General features: G+C 45.8%; 1 protein-coding gene across 1 annotated transcript in view; it reads right to left on the bottom strand.

Annotated features, from left to right (window-relative positions):
* Positions 1 to 12,900: 12,900 nt before the first annotated feature.
* The window catches only part of LOC140418104 (sodium- and chloride-dependent neutral and basic amino acid transporter B(0+)-like), an 80,619-nt gene continuing 72,690 nt past the window's right edge, over positions 12,901 to 20,829 (bottom strand). Inside the window, exons 12-14 of the mRNA XM_072501523.1 lie at positions 20,114 to 20,223; positions 18,762 to 18,932; positions 12,901 to 14,689 (exon numbers count right to left, since the gene is read on the bottom strand). Of these exons, the coding sequence (XP_072357624.1) occupies positions 14,597 to 14,689; positions 18,762 to 18,932; positions 20,114 to 20,223 (374 nt within the window). The 3' untranslated portion in view covers positions 12,901 to 14,596. The remainder of the gene's footprint in view (positions 14,690 to 18,761; positions 18,933 to 20,113; positions 20,224 to 20,829) is intronic.

Below are 20,829 nucleotides of genomic sequence, written 5' to 3'. Positions count from 1 at the left end.
GTTTCCTGCTAGATTTGTCGAGCTGGATTTGCCAGAATCCTTTCGAGGCGTCGAGTTTGGTGAAGAGCTTGGCGCGAGCCATCTCGCATGTGATCTCTTCACACTTGGGAATTGGATAATGCTCCCTCATGATATTGCGATTCAAATTCTTGGGATCAACGCAAATTCTCAGCTCGCCGGAAGGCTTTTTTACACACACCATGGAACTGACCCAGTCGGTTGGTTCCGTAACTCTGGAGATCACTCCTTGGTTCTGGAGGTCCTGCAGCTGCTGCTTGAGGCGGTCCTTAAGGGGTGCTGGGAGTCTGCGAGGTGCATGCACCACAGGCGTGGCATTCTGTTTGAGTAGGAACTTGTAAGTATATGGGAGCGTGCCCATGCCTTCGAAGGCATCGCGGTGCTGGTCGATGTTGGCGTCGAGTTGCGCTCTGAAGTCAGCGTCCTGGAAGGCAGGCGTGTCATCAGGAGAGAGAGAGTGAACTCTCTGAATGAGGTTCAACAGCTTGCATGCCTGTGCGCCAAGCAGGGAGTCCTTCGAGGAGCCCACGATCTCGAAAGAAAGTATGGCTTTGCGTGACCTGTGCATCACTTCAAGTTGGCACGAGCTGCTAGCAGGAATGGCGTTGCCATTATAATCCAATAGCTGGCAGGCTGATGGAAGGATGGCTGGTTTGACACAAAGGCTTTGGAAATCAGACCATGCCATGAGATTGGCGGAGGCACCAGTGTCCAGGCGGAATCATATTTGGGACCGGTTCACCGTCATGGTGGAACACCACTCATCGTCTGGATCGATGCTGTATACCGACAGGGCCTGGTGTCTTTCCTTCGGGGACAGCCTATTTTTCGTTATGTCACCGACTAGAAAAGGCGCCTTCGGGTCCTCAGTGTCACTGCTGTGTGGGAGGTCCGCATCGAACTTGGTGACCGTGGGTTGAATTGTCCGAACATTCCTGCGAGGCTGGCTGAAGCGATATGAGTTGGAAGGCTGAGCTGCTCGACAGAAGGCAGTATAGTGGCCAAGTCTGCCACATCGTAGGCATTGTAGGGATTTTGCGGGGCATTGCCGCTTTAAATGGGCAGAGCCACAGTTGCCGCACGTCGTGACGTCAGCACATTCGCAGCGCCACCGCGCATGCACGGTGCGGTCCTGCGTGGTGCGTGCCTGCGCATTACGTTCCTCCATGTCGCCGTCCCCTCGTTTGGTGCGTACAAGCGCAGGAGTCCGCGAAAAGCGTGCAAAATGGCCGCCCTCATCCAGGCTGAGGCCCTGGAGATGCTCAATCACTTGGACCCATTCCGCCTCGTGGGGACCTTGCCGCGCCGTTTCAGCCACTTGGATGTGAGAATACCGACTCGTGGCGTTTTCATGTAGGACACAGGTCTCAATGGCGGTCGCTAGGGTGAGTTGCTTTACTTGAGGAGCTGCTGATGTAGGGGGTCCGACTGAACACCGAAAACGATCTGGTCGCGTATCATGGAGTCGGAGGTGGGCCCGTAGCTGCAAGACTGCGCAAGGATGCGGAGGTGTGTGAGAAAGGATTGGAAAGGTTCATCCTTACCCTGCAAACGCTGCTGGAACACGTAGCGTTCAAAACTTTCATTCACCTCTACGCTGCAGTGAGTGTCAAACTTGAGGAGAACCTTCTTGAACTTTGTTTTATCTTCATCATCCGCAAAGGTGAGAGAGTTGAAAATGTTGATGGTATGGTCCCCGGCCGTGGAGAGCAAAAGAGCAATCTTTCTGGTATCCGAGGTGCCCTCCCTGTCTGTAGCTACGAGGAAGAGCTGGAAGCGCTGTTTGAAAATCTTCCAGTTGGCCCCGAGGTTGCCGGCGATGTGGAGCGGCGGCGGGCTGATGTTGTCCATGTTGCAGGATGACGGAATGCTGGCGGAAGGCAGATCACTTGCAGGTAGATCTATGACGTGCTAATGTCCCACCACCCCTGGTATCATGATGTGTTGGGTGTTCTGGCTCACATACAGGTCACCAAGACTTGAAGTAGTGCAAGACTATTTTATTGAATCATTAACTGTTTAAACATACTCAGACTGTGGGTTAATACGACACTAGCTTTAACTAAAGATCTTTGCCTTATCCTAACCAGTCTATGCACTCAGCACATGGTGAATATCTGTGCTACAGGCTGTGAGCTCTGTCCTCCTAGCTAGCTGCAACTCGAATGAGCGAGAACTCTGATGCCCCTGTCTTTATAGTGAGTGTGCTCTCACTGGTGATTGGCTGCGGTGTTGTGTATGATGATTGGTCCCACTGTGTGTCCATCAGTGTGTGTCTGCACCATGATATACTGGTGTATATTATGACAGTGTGTACATCTACAAGATGCACTGCAGGAACTCACCAAAGCAGAACATTTCAAACCTTCAGGGGCAGCAGACACATGGGAACACAACTAGCTGGAATTTCTCCTGCAAACCACACAGCACTCCTGACTTGGAAATATATTATCGCTCCTTCATGGTCACTGGGTCAAAATCCCTCATAGCACTGTTGAAAAATATTATTTCACGGGATGTGGGCATCGCTGGCTGTGACAATCCCTAATTATCTATTGACAATCCCTAATTATCTTTATGGGCCAATGAGTGTCACACGTAGGTCAGACCAGGAAAAGACGGCAGATTTCCTTCCTTAAAGAATATTAGTGACCAGATGGGTTTTTACAAAAATCACCAATGGTTTCGTTGTCACTATGAGACTTTTAATTCCAGATTTTTATTCCGTTCATCTTTGCCATGGTGGGATTGGAACCTGGGTCCCCAGCATCTGTGGATCAGTGGCGCAATGTCACTACCACTATGGCACTGCCTCCCTGCGGGTGTGCCTACATCACCGGGACTGCAGCAGTTCATGAAGGCAGCTCACCACCACCTTCTCAAAGACAATTCAGGATTGGCAATAAATGCCAGCAATAAACACACCCTATCTATGAATAAAATAAGAACTGTGAAGGCAGAAAGGGCTCCTCAAGAGTATTTCCATGAGTGATTATTTAAATGTGGTACATGTTCCTCTAATGGACTTCACTGTCAATATCCTGCCTGAGAACTTAGTGATTATAAATGGGAGGATAATTTCTGTGATAAACATATGGGTTGTGGTAGTCACCACTGTTGTATATATCACATATGAGATGTAATACAGTAAGGCATGGGGGTAGATCCCTGCCTGCTGGTTCCGCCCAGTAGGCGGAGTATAAATGTGTGTGCTTACCGAGCTGCAGCCATTTCAGCAGCAGCTGCAGGAGACTACACATCTCTGCTGAATAAAGCCTCGATTACACTCTGAACGTGTCGTAATTGATAGTGCATCATGGGTTAAATATTTTTCTCTTTAATATGAATTGTTATGCACTGGATCAAACTGCAGGAGAGTCTGATTAGTATCAGGGTTTCTTATTCATTTGGAAATTAAAGGTGGGTAAAAACGAGACTGAAATTATTATCATTTCATTTTTCTTTCCACAGAAAATTTCTGCCACCTGCGCATCAGCTCTGATTGGGGTCTGTACTTGGCACAACATAGAGGGGAAAAATATAGAGAGAGTGCTAATTCTGCAGAAGCCTCTAAACATGTGCAACTTCTGGCCACTCCTGAAACATGAACATTGTCTGTTTGCAGGCTAAGATGACATTAATGCCGCACAAGTGGCAGGCAAAGACCATCTCCAATAAAAGAGAATTTAAACATGGCCAATTGATATTCATTGGCATAATATCTGTTTTTGGCAGGTAGGAATGGCAGAAGGGGGCGGGGGGGGAGGAAATCGAAGGCGAGTCCCAAAAAGGCTTTCAAGCAAGTACGATTTCTCCACTTGATTGTCCCACCAATGACGGGATGGGATATGAAAGGTCCAGAACCCAATTACCACCCAAACAACATCCTAGGGGTTACCATTGATCAGAAACTGATCTGGTCTAGTCATATTAATACTGTGGCTACCAGGGCAGGTCAAAGGCTAGGAATCTGACGGCGAGTAACTCACCTCATGACCCCCCAACATGTGCCAACCATCTACAAAGCACAAGTCAGGAATGTAATGGAATACTCTCCACTATCCAGGATGAGTGCAGCTGCAACAACACTCAAGAAGCTCAACAACATCCAGGACAAAGCAGCTCACTTGATTGCTCCTCCTTCCATAAACATTCAAACGCTCCACCACCAATGAACAGTGGCAGCCATGTGCACCACCTACAAGATGCACTTCAGTAACTCACCAAGGCTCCTCAGACAGCACCTTCCAAATCCATGAGCACTACCATCCAGAAGGACAAGAGCAGCAGATACCTGGGAACTTCACCACCTGGAGGTCCCCCTCGAAGTCGCTCACCAGCCTGACTTGAAAATGAAATGAAAATTGTTTATTGTCACAAGTAGGCTTCAAATGAAGTTACTGTGAAAAGCCCCTAGTCGCCACATTCCGGCACCTGTTCGGGGAGGCTGTTACGGGAATTGAACCGTGCTGCTGGCCTGCTTTCAAAGCCAGTGATTTAGCCCTGTGCTAAACAGTGGGTGGTTGCCCCACACACTCACATAACTAGTTGGCAGTTAAGTGTCAGTCACTTAAATTTCCCTTGATCTAAAAGCAGGTGGGGGAGGGAAGTCAATTCAGGACAGTTTAAAAAAAGCAACTTGTAAACTCACTCCCAGTGAGACAGAGAAGACACAACCAGAGTGAGACAGAACCAAAAGTGAGTTTGGGAATTTGAATCTAGGTGGGAATTCAAAGCTGGGTGGGGAGGAAGTGATTTGTATCACTGGTAAGTGACTGGTAAGTAGTGTTTCTGTTTTCTTTTTCTTTTCATTGGTATATTGATTTATTTTTTCTTCGTTGTTTATTTATTTATTTAATTTTTTTTTGGTAAATTGTAATTGTTGAAGTTAACCGAAGGTTTAAGACATGGCAGGAGATCTCAGACCCATGTCATGCTCCTCGTGTGCGATGTGGGAGCTCAGGGACACGTCCACTGCCCCTGGCTCCTTCACGTGCAAGAAGTGTGTCCAGTTGCAGCTCCTGTTAGACCGCTTGACGGCTCTGGAGCTGCGGATGGACTCATTTTGGAGCATCCGCGATGCTGAGGACGTCGTGGATAGCACGTTTAGCGAGTTGGTCACACCGCAGGTGAAAGGTACTGAGGGAGATAGAAGATGGGTGACCAAAAGGCAGATCAAGAGTAGGAAGGCAGTGCAGGTGTCCTCTGCGGTCATCTCCCTGCAAAACAGATATACCATTTTGGATACTGTTGAGGGAGATGGCTCACCAGGGGAAGGCAGCAGCAGCCAGGTTCATGGCACCGTGGCTGGCTCTGCTGCGCAGCTGGGCAGGAAGAAGAATGGCAGGGCTATAGTGATAGGGGACTCAATTGTAAGGGGAATAGACAGGCGGTTCTGCGGACACAATCGAGACTCCAGAATGGGATGTTGCCTCACTGGTGCAAGGGTCAAGGATGTCTCGGAGCGGTTGCAGGACATTCTGGGGGGGGGGGGGGGGGGGGGTGAACAGCCAGCTGTCGTGATGCACATAGGCACCAGCGATATAGGTTAAAAAATGGGACGAGGTCCTACAAGCTGAATTTAGGGAGTTAGGAGTTAAACTAAAAAGTAGGACCTCAAAGGTAGTAATCTCAGGATTGCTACCAGTTCCACGAGCTAGTCAGAGTAGGAATGTCAGGATAGATAGGATGAATGCGTGGCTCGAGAGATGGTGCAAGAGGGAGGGATTCAAATTCCTGGGACATTGGAACCGGTTCTGGGGAGGTGGGACCAGTACAAACCGGACGGTCTGCACATGGGCAGGACTGGAACCGATGTCCCAGGCGGGGTGTTTGCTAGAGCTGTTGGGGAGAGTTTAAACTAATGCGGCAGGGGGATGGGAACCGATGCAGGAAGTTGGAAGGTAGTAAAACAGGGACAGAAACAAAAGGCAGTAAGGGGGAAAGTGTAAGGCAGAGAAGCCATAGTCAAAAATCAAAAAGGGCGACAGTACAAGGTATAGTGACTGAGGGGAGCTCAGTGAATAGGACCGGGAATACTAAAAGGAATAAAACGGGAAGTGAAAACATTAATGGTAAGCGACGCGGCAGGTTGTTGCATGAAGATATGGGTTCAACGACAAGGAAAATTAGGAGAAAGGTTAAGAGGAAATATAACTTAGGAGACGTTACTGATCGAGGTGTTAAGATTAAGAACAGAGGTAAAAAAGCCAACATAAGTGTACTTTACCTGAATGCTCATAGTATTCGGAATAAGGTAAATGAGTTGATGGCGCAAATCATCGTGAATGACTATGATTTAGTGGCCATTACTGAAACATGGTTAAAGGATGGTCACGACTGGGAGTTAAATATCCGAGGGTATCAAACTTTTCAGAAGGACAGAGTGGATGGTAAGGGAGGTGGTGTAGCTCTGTTATTTAAGGATGACATCCGGGCAACAGTAAGGGATGACATCGGTGCTATGGAGGATAAGGTTGAATCCATTTGGGTGGAAATCAGGAATAGTAAGGCGAAAAAGTCACTGATAGGAGTAGTCTATAGGCCACCAAATAGTAACATTATGGTGGGGCAGGCAATAAACAAAGAAATAACTGATGCATGTAGAAATGGTACAGCAGTTATCATGGGGGATTTTAATCGACATGTTGATTGGTTTAACCAGGTCGGTCAAGGCAGCCATGAGGAGGAGTTTATAGAATGTATCCGCGATAGTTTCCTAGAACAGTGTGTAATGGAACCAACGAGGGAACAAGCGGTCCTAGATCTGGTCCTGTGTAATGAGACAGGATTGATTCAGGATCTCATAGTTAGGGATCCTCTCGGAAGGAGCGATCACAATATGATGGAATTTAAAATACAGATGGAGGGTGAGAAGGTAAAATCAAGTACTAGTGTTTTGTGCTTAAACAAAGGAGATTACAATGGGATGAGAGAAGAACTAGCTAAGGTAGACTGGGAGCAAAGACTTTATGGTGAAACAGTTGAGGAACAGTGGAGAACCTTCCAAGTGATTTTTCACAGTGCTCAGCAAAAGTTTATACCAACAAAAAGGAAGGACGGTAAAAAGAGGAAAAATCGACCGTGGATATCGAAGGAAATAAGGGAGAGTATCAAATTAAAGGAAAAAACATACAAAGTAGCAAAGATCAGTGGGAGACAAGAGGAAATATTTAGGGGACAACAGAAAGCTACTAAAAAAGCTATAAAGAAGAGTAAGATAGATTATGAGAATAAACTTGCTCAGAATATAAAAACAGAGAGTAAATGTTTCTACAAATATATAAAACAAAGAAGAGTGGTTAAGGTAAATATTGGTCCTTTAGAGGATGAGAAGGGGGATTTAATAATGGGAGATGAGGAAATGGCTGAGGATCTGAACAGGTTTTTTGGGTCGGTCTTCACAGTGGAAGACACAAATAACATGCCAGTGACTGATGGAAATGAGGCTATGACAGGTGAGGACCTTGAGAGGATTGTTATGACCAAGGAGGTAGTGATGGGCAAGCTAATGGGGCTAAAGGTAGACAAGTCTCCTGGACCTGATGGAATGCATCCCAGAGTGCTAAAAGAGATGGCTAGGGAAATTGCAAATGCACTAGTGATAATTTACCAAAATTCACTAGACTCTAGGGTGGTTCCGGCGGATTGGAAATCAGCAAACGTGACACCACTGTTTAAAAAAGGAGGTAGGCAGAAAGCGGGTAATTACAGGCCAGTGAGTTTAACTTCGGTAGTAGGGAAGATGCTGGAATCTATCAACAAGGAAGAAATAGCGAGGCATCTGGATGGAAGTTGTCCCATTGGGCAGACGCAGCATGGGTTCATAAAGGGCAGGTCGTGCCTAACTAATTTAGTGGAATTTTTTGAGGACATTAACAGTGCGGTAGATAACGGGGAGCCAATGGATGTGGTATATCTGGATTTCCAGAAAGCCTTTGACATGGTGCCACGCAAAAGGTTGCTGCATAAATAAAGATGCATGGCATTAAGGGGAAAGTAGTAGCATGGATAGAGGATTGGTTAATTAATAGAAGTCAAAGAGTGGGGATTGATGGGTGTTTCTCTGGTTGGCAATCAGTAGCTAGTGGTGTCCCTCAGGGATCAGTGTTGGGCCCAAAACTGTTCACAATTTACATAGATGATTTGGAGTTGGGGACCAAGGGCAATGTGTCCAAGTTTGCAGACGACACTAAGATAAGTGGTAAAGCAAAAAGTGCAGAGGATACTGGAAGTCTGCAGAGGGATTTGGATAGGCTAAGTGAATGGGCTAGGGTCTGGCAGATGGAATACAATGTTGACAAATGTGAGGTTATCCATTTTGGTAGGAATAACAGCAAAAGGGATTATTATTTAAATGATAAAATATTAAAACATGCTGCTGTGCAGAGAGACCTGGGTGTGCTAGTTCATGAGTCACAAAAAGTTTGTTTACAGGTGCAACAGGTGATTATGAAGGCAAATGGAATTTTGTCCTTCATTGCTAGAGGGATGGAGTTTAAGACTAGGGATGTTATGCTGCAATTGTATAAGGTGTTAGTGAGGCCACACCTGGAGTCTTGTGTTCAATTTTGGTCTCTCTTACTTGAGAAAGGACGTACTGGCACTGGAGGGTGTGCACTAGAGATTCACTAGGTTAATCCCAGAGCTGAAGTGGGTGGATTACGAGGAGAGGTTGAGTACACTGGGACTATACTCGTTGGAATTTAGAAGGATGAGGGGGGATCTTATAGAAACATATAAGATTATGAAGGGAATAGATAGGATAGATGCGGGCAGGTTGTTTCCACTGGCGGGTGAAAGCAGAACTAGGGGGCATAGCCTCAAAATAAGGGGAAGTAGATTTTGGACTGAGTTTAGGAGGAATTTCTTCACCCAAAGGGTTGTGAATATATGGAATTCATTGCCCAGTGAAGCAGTTGAGGCTCCTTCATTAAATGTTTTTAATATAAAGATAGATAGTTTTTGAAGAATAAAGGGATTAAGTGTTATGGTGTTCGGGCCGGAAAGTGGAGCTGAGTCCGCAAAAGATCAGCCATGATCTCATTGAATGGCGGAGCAGGCTCGAGGGGCCAGATGGCCTACTCCTGCTCCTAGTTCTTATGTTCTTATATCGGCCGCTCCTTCACTGTCACTGGGGCAACATTCTGGAACTCCCTTCCGAACAGCACAGTGGGTGTACCTACACCTGCAGGACTGCAGCGGTTCAAGAAGGTAACTCACCACCACCTTCTGAAGGGCAACTAGGGATGGGCAATAAATGCTGGCCTAACCAGCGACGCATACATCACATAAATGAATTTTTAAAGAACCACACACTTAGGTACCATTAGCGGGCCTTCCCCTGTATTACCCTCCATGTAAGGATTCTCTCTCCTAGCCGGGGTGATGCCATGTAGACAGGATTTACAGCAGGCTTTGACAAGCAAGGACCTGGCAAATGATCCTCATCCGGTGGTGCACAGAAACATACAGGCCCCAGGGGAGAGGAGTCACGCCTGGGCAGTATTCTGGCATTGCTCCCCAGAACTGTCCCCTGGCAGTGCCCCCCTAACACTGTGGGGGCAATGCCACAAGGGAGCTTCCATTGAGGAGGTCAGAGCCCGCCCTGCCAGTGTGAAAGTTGTGGGTCACGCCTCCATGATTTCTTTTGACCATGTACAGCTTTTCCCACATGACTGGACACATTTTCAAAGAAATAGAAAATCCTGTCATTGGCTGGGATTTTCTGACCCAGATTACGATGTTTCTCTGCGGAGTAAAGGAGATTTCAGCTTGGTAAGATTATGTAATTACTGGGAGAAACCAAGCTATCAGGCATCTTGCAGAAAAACAGTGTTAGTTGAATGTTAGTTGGTGATCTCAGTAGAAGTCAAGCATATCAATGCAGTTAATAGGTATGCCTGCAGATGGATTAGCAGTTTCCTTCCAAGCAGTTCAGAAGAGTGTGAATAGAAGATGAGCGGAATCAAGCTGAAACAGTTTCTGAACGAATACAGCCAGAGTTTCTGCATGGTTCTGACAGGATTTAGGTCTTTTATTTAAAGCAGCGTTACATCAGGTCTTCCTGAGGGCTAATTGTATTGAACAGTCAATTGAGAGTGGAGATGGTTTTGTGTGAGTGACAGCTTTAACACACAGCTGCCTGCATTGTTTCATTCATGTCCCTCCACACTTGAGTGACTTTCAAGTAGTCAGCTGTGAAACTAACCGCAATTTTTATAAACATCAAGTTATGATTGACAGCTCCTGGACCACATCAAAGAGAGTAAAGTGTTTTCTGTTACTTTCACTGCTGAGCACTTTAAAATCACTCAAGCATGAAGGGAGAATCCAAAATCAGAAGGCAAATGGAATGTTTCTTCAGAGGGGAGCTTCACTGGTACAGGGTGATTCACCTTTCCAGAAGAGAGACTTCCACCAGGAGGGAAGTCAGGTAGAGTTGAGTTGAGTTAGTCATGAAGGCACATGTTCCAGTGTTCCAGTAGATTGCGGTTTTGATGAGGGTTAAGAGTTACATATATAGATACATAGAAGATAGGAGCAGGAGGAGGCCTTTTGGCCTTTCAAGCCTGCTCCGCCATTTATCACGATCATGGCTGATCATCCAACTCAATCGCCAAATCCTGCTTTCTCCCCATAACCTTTGATCCCATTCTACCCAAGTGCGATACCCAGCCGCCTCTTGAATATATTCAAAGTTTTAGCATCAACTGCTTCCTTTGGTAATGAATTCCACAGGCTCACCACTCTTTGTGTGAAGAAATGTCTCCTTATCTCTGTCCGAAATGATTTACCCTGAATCCTCAGGCTGTGACCCCTGATTCTGGATACACGCATCATTGGTAACATCTTCCCAGCATCTACCCTGTATAGTCCTGTTAGAATTTTATAAGTCTCTATGAGATCCCCACTCATTACTCTGAACTCCAGTGAGAACAATCCCAATCTAGTCAATCTCTCCTCATATAACAGTCCCGCCATCACTGGAATCAGTCTGGTAAACCTTTGCTGCACTCCCTCGAGTGCAAGAACATCCTTCCTCAGAGAAGGAGACCAAAACTGCACACAATATTCTTGGTGTGGCCTCACCAAGGCCCTCTCCAATTGCAGCAACACATCCATATACCATTCGCCTTCTTTACCGCCTGCTGCACCTGCATGCTTACCTTCAGTGACTGGTGCACAAGGACACCCAGGTCCCGCTGCACACTCCCCTCTCCCAATTTACAACCATTCAAGTAGTAATCTGCCTTCCTGTTTTTGCTTCCAAAATCTCACACTTATTCAAATTATATCTGCCATTGGTTTGCCCACTCGCCCAACCTGTCCAGATCTTGCTGTAGGATCCCTGCATCCTCGTCACAATTCACCCTCCCACCTAATTTGGCATCATCTGCAAACTTTGAGATGTTACATTTTGTTCCCTAATCCAAATCATTAATAATCAGTTCTTTCAGCTGCCACCGGTTTGATGCTAAGATGGTCAATACTGCAGGCTGTTGCCTGGAGACACTGTTCTATCCGAGATACTGATTGTAAGATCCAAAAGCTGTATAATTGACGGAGTTCAGACAGCTTAAATCTAGGTCATACAATATCGGCTTCAGGTTGTTAAACAAGGTCCCCTTGATGAAAACAATTGTGATTTGGAACAGGTAATGCTCAGGCCATTAGCACCATATTGGAGACTAAGAATTGCAAACCGCTGCCTTTGTTCATAGCTGACTGGGGCATTGTGCGTGCTTGGCTGAAATGTTTGAATGATGCAAGGAACATTCCATTCCAGGAACTTTCTCTGCCTTTCAGTTGGCTCAGAAATGTCCAGAAGCCAGCATGTAGCCAACATGCCAGCTCAACAATTGTCCATTTTGAAAAACAGAGAAAAAAAATTATGAAGTAGCCCGGCTGAGGGAGATATAGGGCGGGATTCTCCCCGACCCGGCGGGGTGGGTGGTCCCGGCTCCGAGGAGTGGCGTGAACCACTCCGGCGTCGGGCCGCCGGGAAGGTGCAGAATCCTTAGCACCTTCAGGGGCTAGGCCGGCGGCGACAGGGTTGGCGCCGCACCGACCGGCATGGAAGGGGTTTGGCGCCGCATCAACCGGTGCCGAAGGGCCTCCGCCGGCCGGAGCGTGTTGCCGCATGGGCGGGAGTGCCAGCGTTTCTGGCATCACCCCAGCGCAAGTGCAGGGGGGTTCGTCTCTGCACCGGCCATGGCGGAGGTTCACAGCAGCCGGTGCGGAGGGAAAGAGTGCCCCCACGGCACAGGCCCGCCCGCAGATTGGTGGGCCAGGCCACTGTGGGGGCACCCCCCCCACCCCAGGCCAGATCCCTCCCGAGGACCCCGGAGGCTGCCCGGAGAGCCAGGTCCCGCCGCTAAGTACCAGGTCTAATTTACGCCGGCAGGACTGGCCTAAAATGGGCGGCCGCATGGCCCATCACGGCTGGAGAATCGCCGGGGGGCACTGCCAGCGGCCGCCGACCCATGGGGCGCGATTCCTGCCCCCGCCATAAGCCCCGTGCCGGAGAATTCGGCAGCCGGTGGGGGCGGGATTCATGCCCCCCCCCCCCAACGATTATCCGGCCCAGCGGGGGGTCGGAGAATCCCGCCCATATTTCTTCTCAACCCGACTGGGATTCAGTGGCATTCCTGGACATAAAACAGTTCCAATTATCTGTGTCTGATATTGTTGCAATTGTAATTGAACACGTCATTCTATCCAACCCATCGGCTCGGGAACTGAACTGATGTAACTCTTCAATAATGTGCAGGTGCCAGACTGAGACTTGCAGTGATCACAATATGGCACAATGTGTGAGACTGTCTTGTTAATATTTTCCATCCAAGTTTCAGAGGTCAATATTGATGCTCTTCAGACCAGTTTTAGCTTTTTCTAGTTTAATTAAAACCCACCACATCCATTGCGTGAGTAGTGTTTCAGATTATAACACAATTTAATACAGATTATTAAAAGATTCTCCAAAATTGTACAAATTTCACCTGTAAATACTCAACATGAATTGATAAAGATGACATTTAATGATCTGACAACCATTCAGTTCCTGGGGAGAGTTAAGGCCAAACAACAAGTCATGATTGATCTGTGTCAGCAGACACACCAACCATCAGCATTACACATGGACAGGCAGTGTTTTTGTTTTACGAATATTGTATTTCCAAAGCAACATTTATTGTTATAATTTCATAAATTTTGTACAAGGTTGAACAAAATACACAGTGTGCTTCTGATGATGGTCATTCTTCTGCAACATATTGCATTCAGCATTAGTTCACCCGATTCTGGTACAAGTCCATGTACGTCAGTAGTGATATCAATGCACTTGACTGCAAGATTTGTCTTTCACTGCCTTTTAACCTCCATATGGTATCCTGTAGGACAAGGCGGCCATGATGGCTGAACTCGGCCATAATTCCCATGGAGAAATGGCATAGGGTTTCATTAATGACCACCATTCTGCAATAGCAAGACAAGCCGTCGCCTCTTTGCTGCTCCAGTCCCAGGAAGGTGACCAACCCCTTACACCGCTTCAACTGTATGGTCGGTGCAAGAGTTGTCCACAGTCAGTGTTTGGAGTCAGTGTGTCAGCATTTGGTGAGTTAACCTCAGTGTGGAACAGGTCCCTCAGTGTCAATCTTACCCACATCCTGGGAGGGGAACCCAGCCATTGTGTACTGCAGGTGAAAATTGCTGTGAGGACAGGAGCTCTTGTCCACAATGTTCAGTGACTGGAATCCTCTGTATTGCCACCAGGACTGAGGTGGGAGAATGACTGAAGGTTCACAATGCAGGAGCTCTGATGATCATTAATTCTAATCTGCACCATCCTGCCTCAAATTAATGCCCATGTTTGCAGTGGTTAGAGGAAACTTCAAAGCAAGTTGTATCTGAATCCTGGCTGAGTTACAGACTATTCTGTAGAACTCGCAATAAAGTTACAGTGGGAGTATCATAGAACAAGTGTTTGAGCCTTTTGGCTCAGATCTGGTATGTCTCCCTTGTGGGGACCATGAATTGGATTCAATTTGAATTTGAATTGGTTTTTGGAGCAGGCAAGGAGCTGGAGTAGGGGTTCACCCCTGACCGCACTCTGAGCCCTGGCTTTGTAACTCAGAAAAAGTAATAAAGTTACAGTGGGAGCATCATAGAACAGCTGTGGATTTTAATTATTTACAAATTGAACAATTAAAATTTCACATTTCAGGAGGGGCCCAAAGTTGCACATGTTTAGGGGCTTCTGTAGAAACAGGGGCAGCACGGTAGCACAAGTGGACATCATTGTGGCTTCACAGCGCCAGGGCCCCAGGTTCGATTCCCCGCTGGATCACTGTCTGTGCGGAGTCTGCACGTTCTCCCCGTGTCTGCATGGGTTTCCTCTGGGTGCTCCGGTTTCCTCCCACAGTCCAAAGACGTGCAGGGTAGGTGGATTGGCCATGATAAATTGTCCTGAGTGATCAAAAAGGTTAAGAGGGGCTATTGGGTTATGGGGATAGGGTGGAAGTGAGGTCTTAAGTGGGTCGGTGCAGACTCGATGGGCCGAATGATCTCCTTCTGCACTCTATGTTCTAAGTCTGTAACAGTATCTTTTCCCTCTGTGTTGTTTCAAGTATGGACCCCAATCAGGAGCTGATGTGCAGGCGGCAGAAATTTTCTATGAAAGGAAAAATGAAATGATCAATAATTTCAGCTGGATCCTTACTCAGCATGAACTTCCAACGAGAAAAAAACAACCTGATCCCAATCAGGCTACCCTGCAGTTTGTGCCAAAATGTGTCAGTTCATATTATACTGAAAAACATTTAACCTGTATGTTTATCACAGGCCATTGTGTGTTGGGCCAGGTAACGCTGAGGCCATTAGCACCAGATTGGAGACTAAGAGTTGCAAACTGCTGCCTTTTTCCATGGCTGGCTGGGGCAGACATATCACCTGCTAAGCCGTTAAGTATGCTTGGCTGAAATGTTTGTACAATGCCAGGAGCATTACCTTCCAGGGCCTTCCAGACATACTCGCAGAAATGCCTCAGGGTGTAGACTGGCACTGAGGTACACTAAAAATTGTATTTTGCATCCAAATTATCACTGGTGAAAATACTGCTCATTGTATCTTAAATATGTGTGAGATGGGGAGAGAGGTAATTAGGTTTGGGGGTGGAATTCCAGGTCTTAGGGCCAGGCCAACTGAAAACAGTCACCAGTGAAGGAGCGATTAGGACAACAGCTACACAAAGTGTCAGAATTGAAAGAAATGTTGATGATTTATATGGCTGAAGGATATTACAGAGACAGGGAGGAGTGGGTCATTAGAAGGAACTCATACAAGAACGATTTTTTAAAACTGTGATGTTGTTGGCTGGAGAGCCCATGTTTGTCAGAAAGCACAGCAATGGCAGGTGTACAAGACGTGGTGTGGTTGAAGAGATTTAAGAGTATTGGAAGGATTGTTTCTTTGAGGAATATGTTATGGAGCAAACAAAGTAGCCGGCTATTTTTCAATTTAGTATTATGTAACAAAGAAGGGTTGATACATGGTCTTGTCATTAAGGATCCTCGTGGAAGGAGTGATCACAGAATGATGGAATTTCAAATGCAGATTGAACAAGAGAAGGCAGCGTGCCATACTAGAGTTTTAGCGTTGGGCAGAGGTAAGTAGACAGGCCTGAGGAAAGAGTTGGCTCAAGTAGACTGGGTATTGCAGCTGAGGAACAATGGTGGATGTTCAAGGAGATATTAAATAAATCTTAATTAAAGTACATTCCTGCGAGGAAGAAGAATTGTAAAAGGGAGAAAAACGTTCCATTGCTAAACAAGGAAGTCAAAGAGGATATAAAGGCAAAACTAGGGCATACCATATTGCAAAAGCTAGGAGTAAGCTGGAGGATTGGGAGATCTTTAAGGTTCAGCAAAAGGCTACGAAAAATAACATTAAAAGAGCAAAAATGAACTGCGAAAGGAAACAAGCAGAAAAAATAAAGACTGGTACCAAAGTAAATCGCGAACGATTCATCTGGGATTCGTACCCTTAAATTAAATTTGAATCTCTGGAGTATAACTGATGATTGAGGTTGCAATTGACCTCACTAAATCACAAGCTCACCAAATGATTTGAGGTTTGACATGCCTTGGGGCTGCAAGACTTCAAATAAGGTCCTAGGTCTGAGTTCCACAAATATTTGTGAGAATTGATTTGCCTTTCGCCTCCTCACCTATTTAGTTTGTTTGGAAATAATACTCAAGGCACTCGACATATTGTGCCCAGTCCTCCATGAAGGAATCAAATGGGTCTCTATGACCATAGAGAGGCATTCTGGTGAGTATCTTCTCTTAGACTTCAATTAAAACATGATACTCACAGGTATTGGAGCAGAAACAGCGTCGGGATAATTTATCCTCATCACCAGATATAAAACACCCTTTTGCACACTTCATTAGTGAAAATAAAAGGTGTTTATTAATAAGAATTGTACAGCAGCCTCATGGCTGTAGCTAGCTCCCAAAATATCTCTGCCTAGGAACCTGTCTCTCCATGGGGTGATGCCATACTCTGATCCCAAATGGTTACATAAGCCATATGGCACTTACTGTGCTGTGTTGCCCTTAAAAGCGACAATCACCACAGGGGTGGACCATTTGGGACTGAAATGAGGAAAGATTTCTTCACTCGAAACTTGTGGGGTTCCCGACCACAGAAAGCTGTGGAAGCCAAGTCACTAAATGTATTCAAAACGAGGTAGGTCATTCTTTAAGATTTAAGAATTCGATTCCACTGGCATCAAGGACTATGGAGGGAAAGTGAGAATTTGGCATTGAGATTGAGGGTTAACCATGAGCATATTGAATAGCGGAGAAGGCACAAAGGACCAAATGACCTAGTCCCGCTGCTAGTTTGTATACATGTTTCTATGACATGGTGAATGTGCAACAGGTATGTATAAAACTAATACGGATCTACTTTCTGTGTGATCTCAAATGGGATTAGCATGTGTATGAATGGCACTTAAGCGATAAGGAAGACTTCACATGCTATATTTTCTCAAACATCACAACTTACCTCAAATTGACTTATTCATTGTGACAAATAGTTACATCTGACTCATTGCTGAATACGTGTCGGTCCCGAAAGCTGATCTTAGAAAAGAGTATGTGAATATTCTCAACAGCGTTTGGAAAGGAGCATGAAATTAATCCCAGGGAACAGGGACTGAGAGAGTTGTCTGAGACAATTGTACAACTGAATTGTGTTCACTTGCTGATAGGCAGGAAATGCTCTGTCTGAATTTCACTTCTCATTGCCACTAACTGCAGCCACAACCACACAAAAGTGAACCTGCGTTAGAATTTAGGAGAAAAGACACCATTGTGCAAATAAGATATAGAACAAATTGACTACGAGACAGACCAATCCCCAACCTCATAAAATTCATGAATAATATGTAAATGATTAAGAATTTAACAAACGCAGCCTGACAATATACGGTTTATGGACAAAGTGCACAGGCAGCACGGTGGCGCAATGGTTAGAATTGCTAATTCACATCTCCATGGACCCGGGTTCAATTCTGGCCTTCGGTGACTGTGGAGTTTGCACATTCTACCCATGTGTGCATAGGTTTCCTCCAAGTGCTCTGGTTTCGTCCCACAGTCCAATGATGTGCAGGTTCGGTGGATTGCCCATTCTAAATTTCCCTTAATCTCCAAAGGTTAGGTGGGGTTATGGGGATAGGGCAGGGGAGTGGCCCTAAGTAGGGTACTCTTTCAGAGGATCAGTACAGATTTCATGGGCCGAAGGGCCTCCTTCTGCACTGTAGGAATTCAATATAGGAGGACTGCATTCTGCAACATATTGTAATGAGTGAAATATTCAAACTTGTGCAAACCTCCTATTATTTTCTACTTTGCTTTTATTAATTTTATTCTAATTATTATCGATAACTATATTATAAACTATGAATAGTTGATTTATTGATCTCGTCACAATTCAGCGTCTGTCACCATGATATTTTAATAAATCAATCACCTATCTCTGCAACAAGCTATACTCACGTTATCATTTTTCCTACTCTGACCTTAATTGATGCTTGTCCATATTGTCCAAATCACCAGATAGTATGAATTATTCATTCCCGTTAACATTCTAAATGACCTCACATTATAATCTCCCCACCTCCTACTTCTGGTGCATTTGCATCACACCTGCATTAATGCACTTACCAAGATCGCTTTCATAGAATGATAGAATTTACAGTGCAGAAGGAGGACATTTCGCCCATCGACTTTTCATCAGCCCTTGGAAAGAGCATCCTACTTAGAGCCAAGCCTCCACCCTATCCGTGCAACCCAGTAATCCCACCTAGCCTTTTGGACACTCGGGCAATTTAGCATGGCCAATCCACCTAATCTGCACATCTTTGGACTGTGGGAGGAAACCAGAGCACCCGGAGGAAACCCACGCAGACACGGGGAGAGCGTGCAAACTCCATACAGACATAGAATTGAACCTGGGTCCCTGCAGCTGTGAGGCAACAGTGTTAACCACTGTGCCTCCCTGCCACCCCATTAGTTGTGGATCAAACTGAAAATGAGGACCAAGAGCACAATAAGGACATTTTTGGCTTTAAAGTGACAAGCTCTATGCTTAACTGTGTACTTAACTCAGTGCTCCTCCTCGGCCCTAATGTGCCATGAGTTCCTACCCCTTTAAAAGATGTCAAGGTGTTTCCTTACCTGGCACAAGGTGGCACCCTCAGCTTGGACAACTCTCACAATGGCAACAATGGGAATCCACATAATACAGAAGATCGTCATACACCAGCCAAGTACTGTTGCCCAGACTGGGTACTCAACAGGTCCATATGTTGGAGAGGTAAATGTTGCGAAGGACCACATCAAGACTGCCTGAATGAAATAAATGCATCAAATAGAAGGTTCCATTCGATTGGGAAACAACTGATGTAACTTTATTCAAAAAGGGGCAGGCAGAAATCAGAAAATGATAAGCTTAATACCTGTCACAGGGAAAATTTTGAAAGCTATTATTAAAGAAATTTTCACAGTAATCAGGCAGAGTCAACATGGTTTTATGAAAGGGAAATCAAGTTTAACCAATTTATTGGAGTTCTTTGTAAGAGCCCCACGTGCTATGGAGGCAGTGGTGTGGTGGTATTGTCACTGGACTCGTAATCCAGAGGTGCAGGGTAATGCTTTGAAGATATGGCTTCAAATCCCACCAGGGCAGATGGTGGAATTTGAATTCAATCAAAATTAGGAATTAAAAGTCTAATGACGACCATGAAACCATTGACGATTATTTCAAAAACCCATCTAGTTCACTAAATGTTCTTGAGGGAAGGAAATCTTTCGTCCTTACCTGGTCTGACCTACATGTGACTCCAGACCCAAAGCAATCTGGTTGACTCTTAAATGCCTCTCAGAGATGGGAAACGAATGCAGCCCAGCCAGCGATGCCCACATCCCATGAACGAATAAAGAAAAAAATAAAGGGAAGCGGTGGATGGACCATACGTTTTCAGAAGGCATTTGATAAGGTGCCACATCAGGGGCTATTGCAGAAAATAAAGCTCATGATGTAAGGGGTAACAAAATTGGCAGATCTTCACAGGTGAGGCTTTTATCTGCTGGAGTAAGAGGCGACTTGATTGAAACATGTAAGTTCAAAACAGAACAGGGTCGATATGGGAAGGATGTTTCCTCTTGTGGGAGAATCTAGAACTAAGGGTCACTGTTTAAGACAAAGGTGAGGATTTTGTTTTCTCTCCGAGGGATGTGAAAAGGTGGTTGAGGCAGAATCTTTGAATATCTTTAAGGCAGAAGTGGATAGATTCTTGATAAGGGGGTGAAAGATATTCGGAGGTGGGCAGGAATGTGAAAATTAGGTTCAAATTAGATGAACCATGAATGGTGGTGGAACAGACTTGAGGGGACAAGTGGCCTACTCGTGCACCTAGTTTGTAAGTATGATTGGATATATGTAAAACCAGATCAAATGCTGATTGGAAGATTGCCTGCAGTTTGATTATTTTCAGTTCAAGTCACACAAAAAAAATCTAACATCTTACTGCCAGCAAACACGGGGCGATAAAAGTCCAACACGCTCTCCACCACAGCCAGAAGAGCCAAGTTCTTTTCCCAATCATCATCTCAATGTCCTTGATGAATCTGTTTACCCCTGTGAACAACAAGAAAGCAGAGAGACACAATCACTTGGTTTGTCCAGTCTTCAGGACAGTTTGTTTACTGCAGAAGTTCATCTCATACTGGGTGTCTCTAATGAACAGGTTAAATCAGAGAATCATAGAATCCCTACAGTCAGAAGGAGGCCATTCGGCCCATCGAGTCTGCACCGACCCTTGCAAAGAGCACACTGCCTTGGCCCACATCCCCATCCTGTCCCCATAATCCAGCAACCCCGCCTCACCTTTTGGATTCTAAGGGGCAATTGAGCATGGTCAATCCACCTAACCTGCACACCTTTGGACGACGGGAGGAAACCGGAGCACCCGACGAAACCCATGCAGACATGGGGAGAAAGTGAAAACTCCACACATACAGAGGTCGCAATTGAATCTGCGTCCCTGGTGCTGTGAGGCAAAAGTGCTAACCACTGTGCCACCGGGCCAGGATCACTAAGGATTTCCCAGTCAAACTATTGGCTGAGATCTTGGCCTCGAGAATAGAGGATTGTGTGCCAGGGGTGATAGGGGAGAACCAGACGGGGTTCGTGAAGGGGAGGCATCTGGCGGCCAATATCAGGAGGCTACTCAGTGTGATCATG

The sequence above is a fragment of the Scyliorhinus torazame genome, chromosome 5, assembly GCF_047496885.1.
Source record: "Scyliorhinus torazame isolate Kashiwa2021f chromosome 5, sScyTor2.1, whole genome shotgun sequence".
In the NCBI taxonomy this organism is placed as follows: domain Eukaryota; kingdom Metazoa; phylum Chordata; class Chondrichthyes; order Carcharhiniformes; family Scyliorhinidae; genus Scyliorhinus; species Scyliorhinus torazame.
Note: the sequence above shows the minus strand (reverse complement) of the source record. Positions and strands in the feature narration are given on the sequence as shown.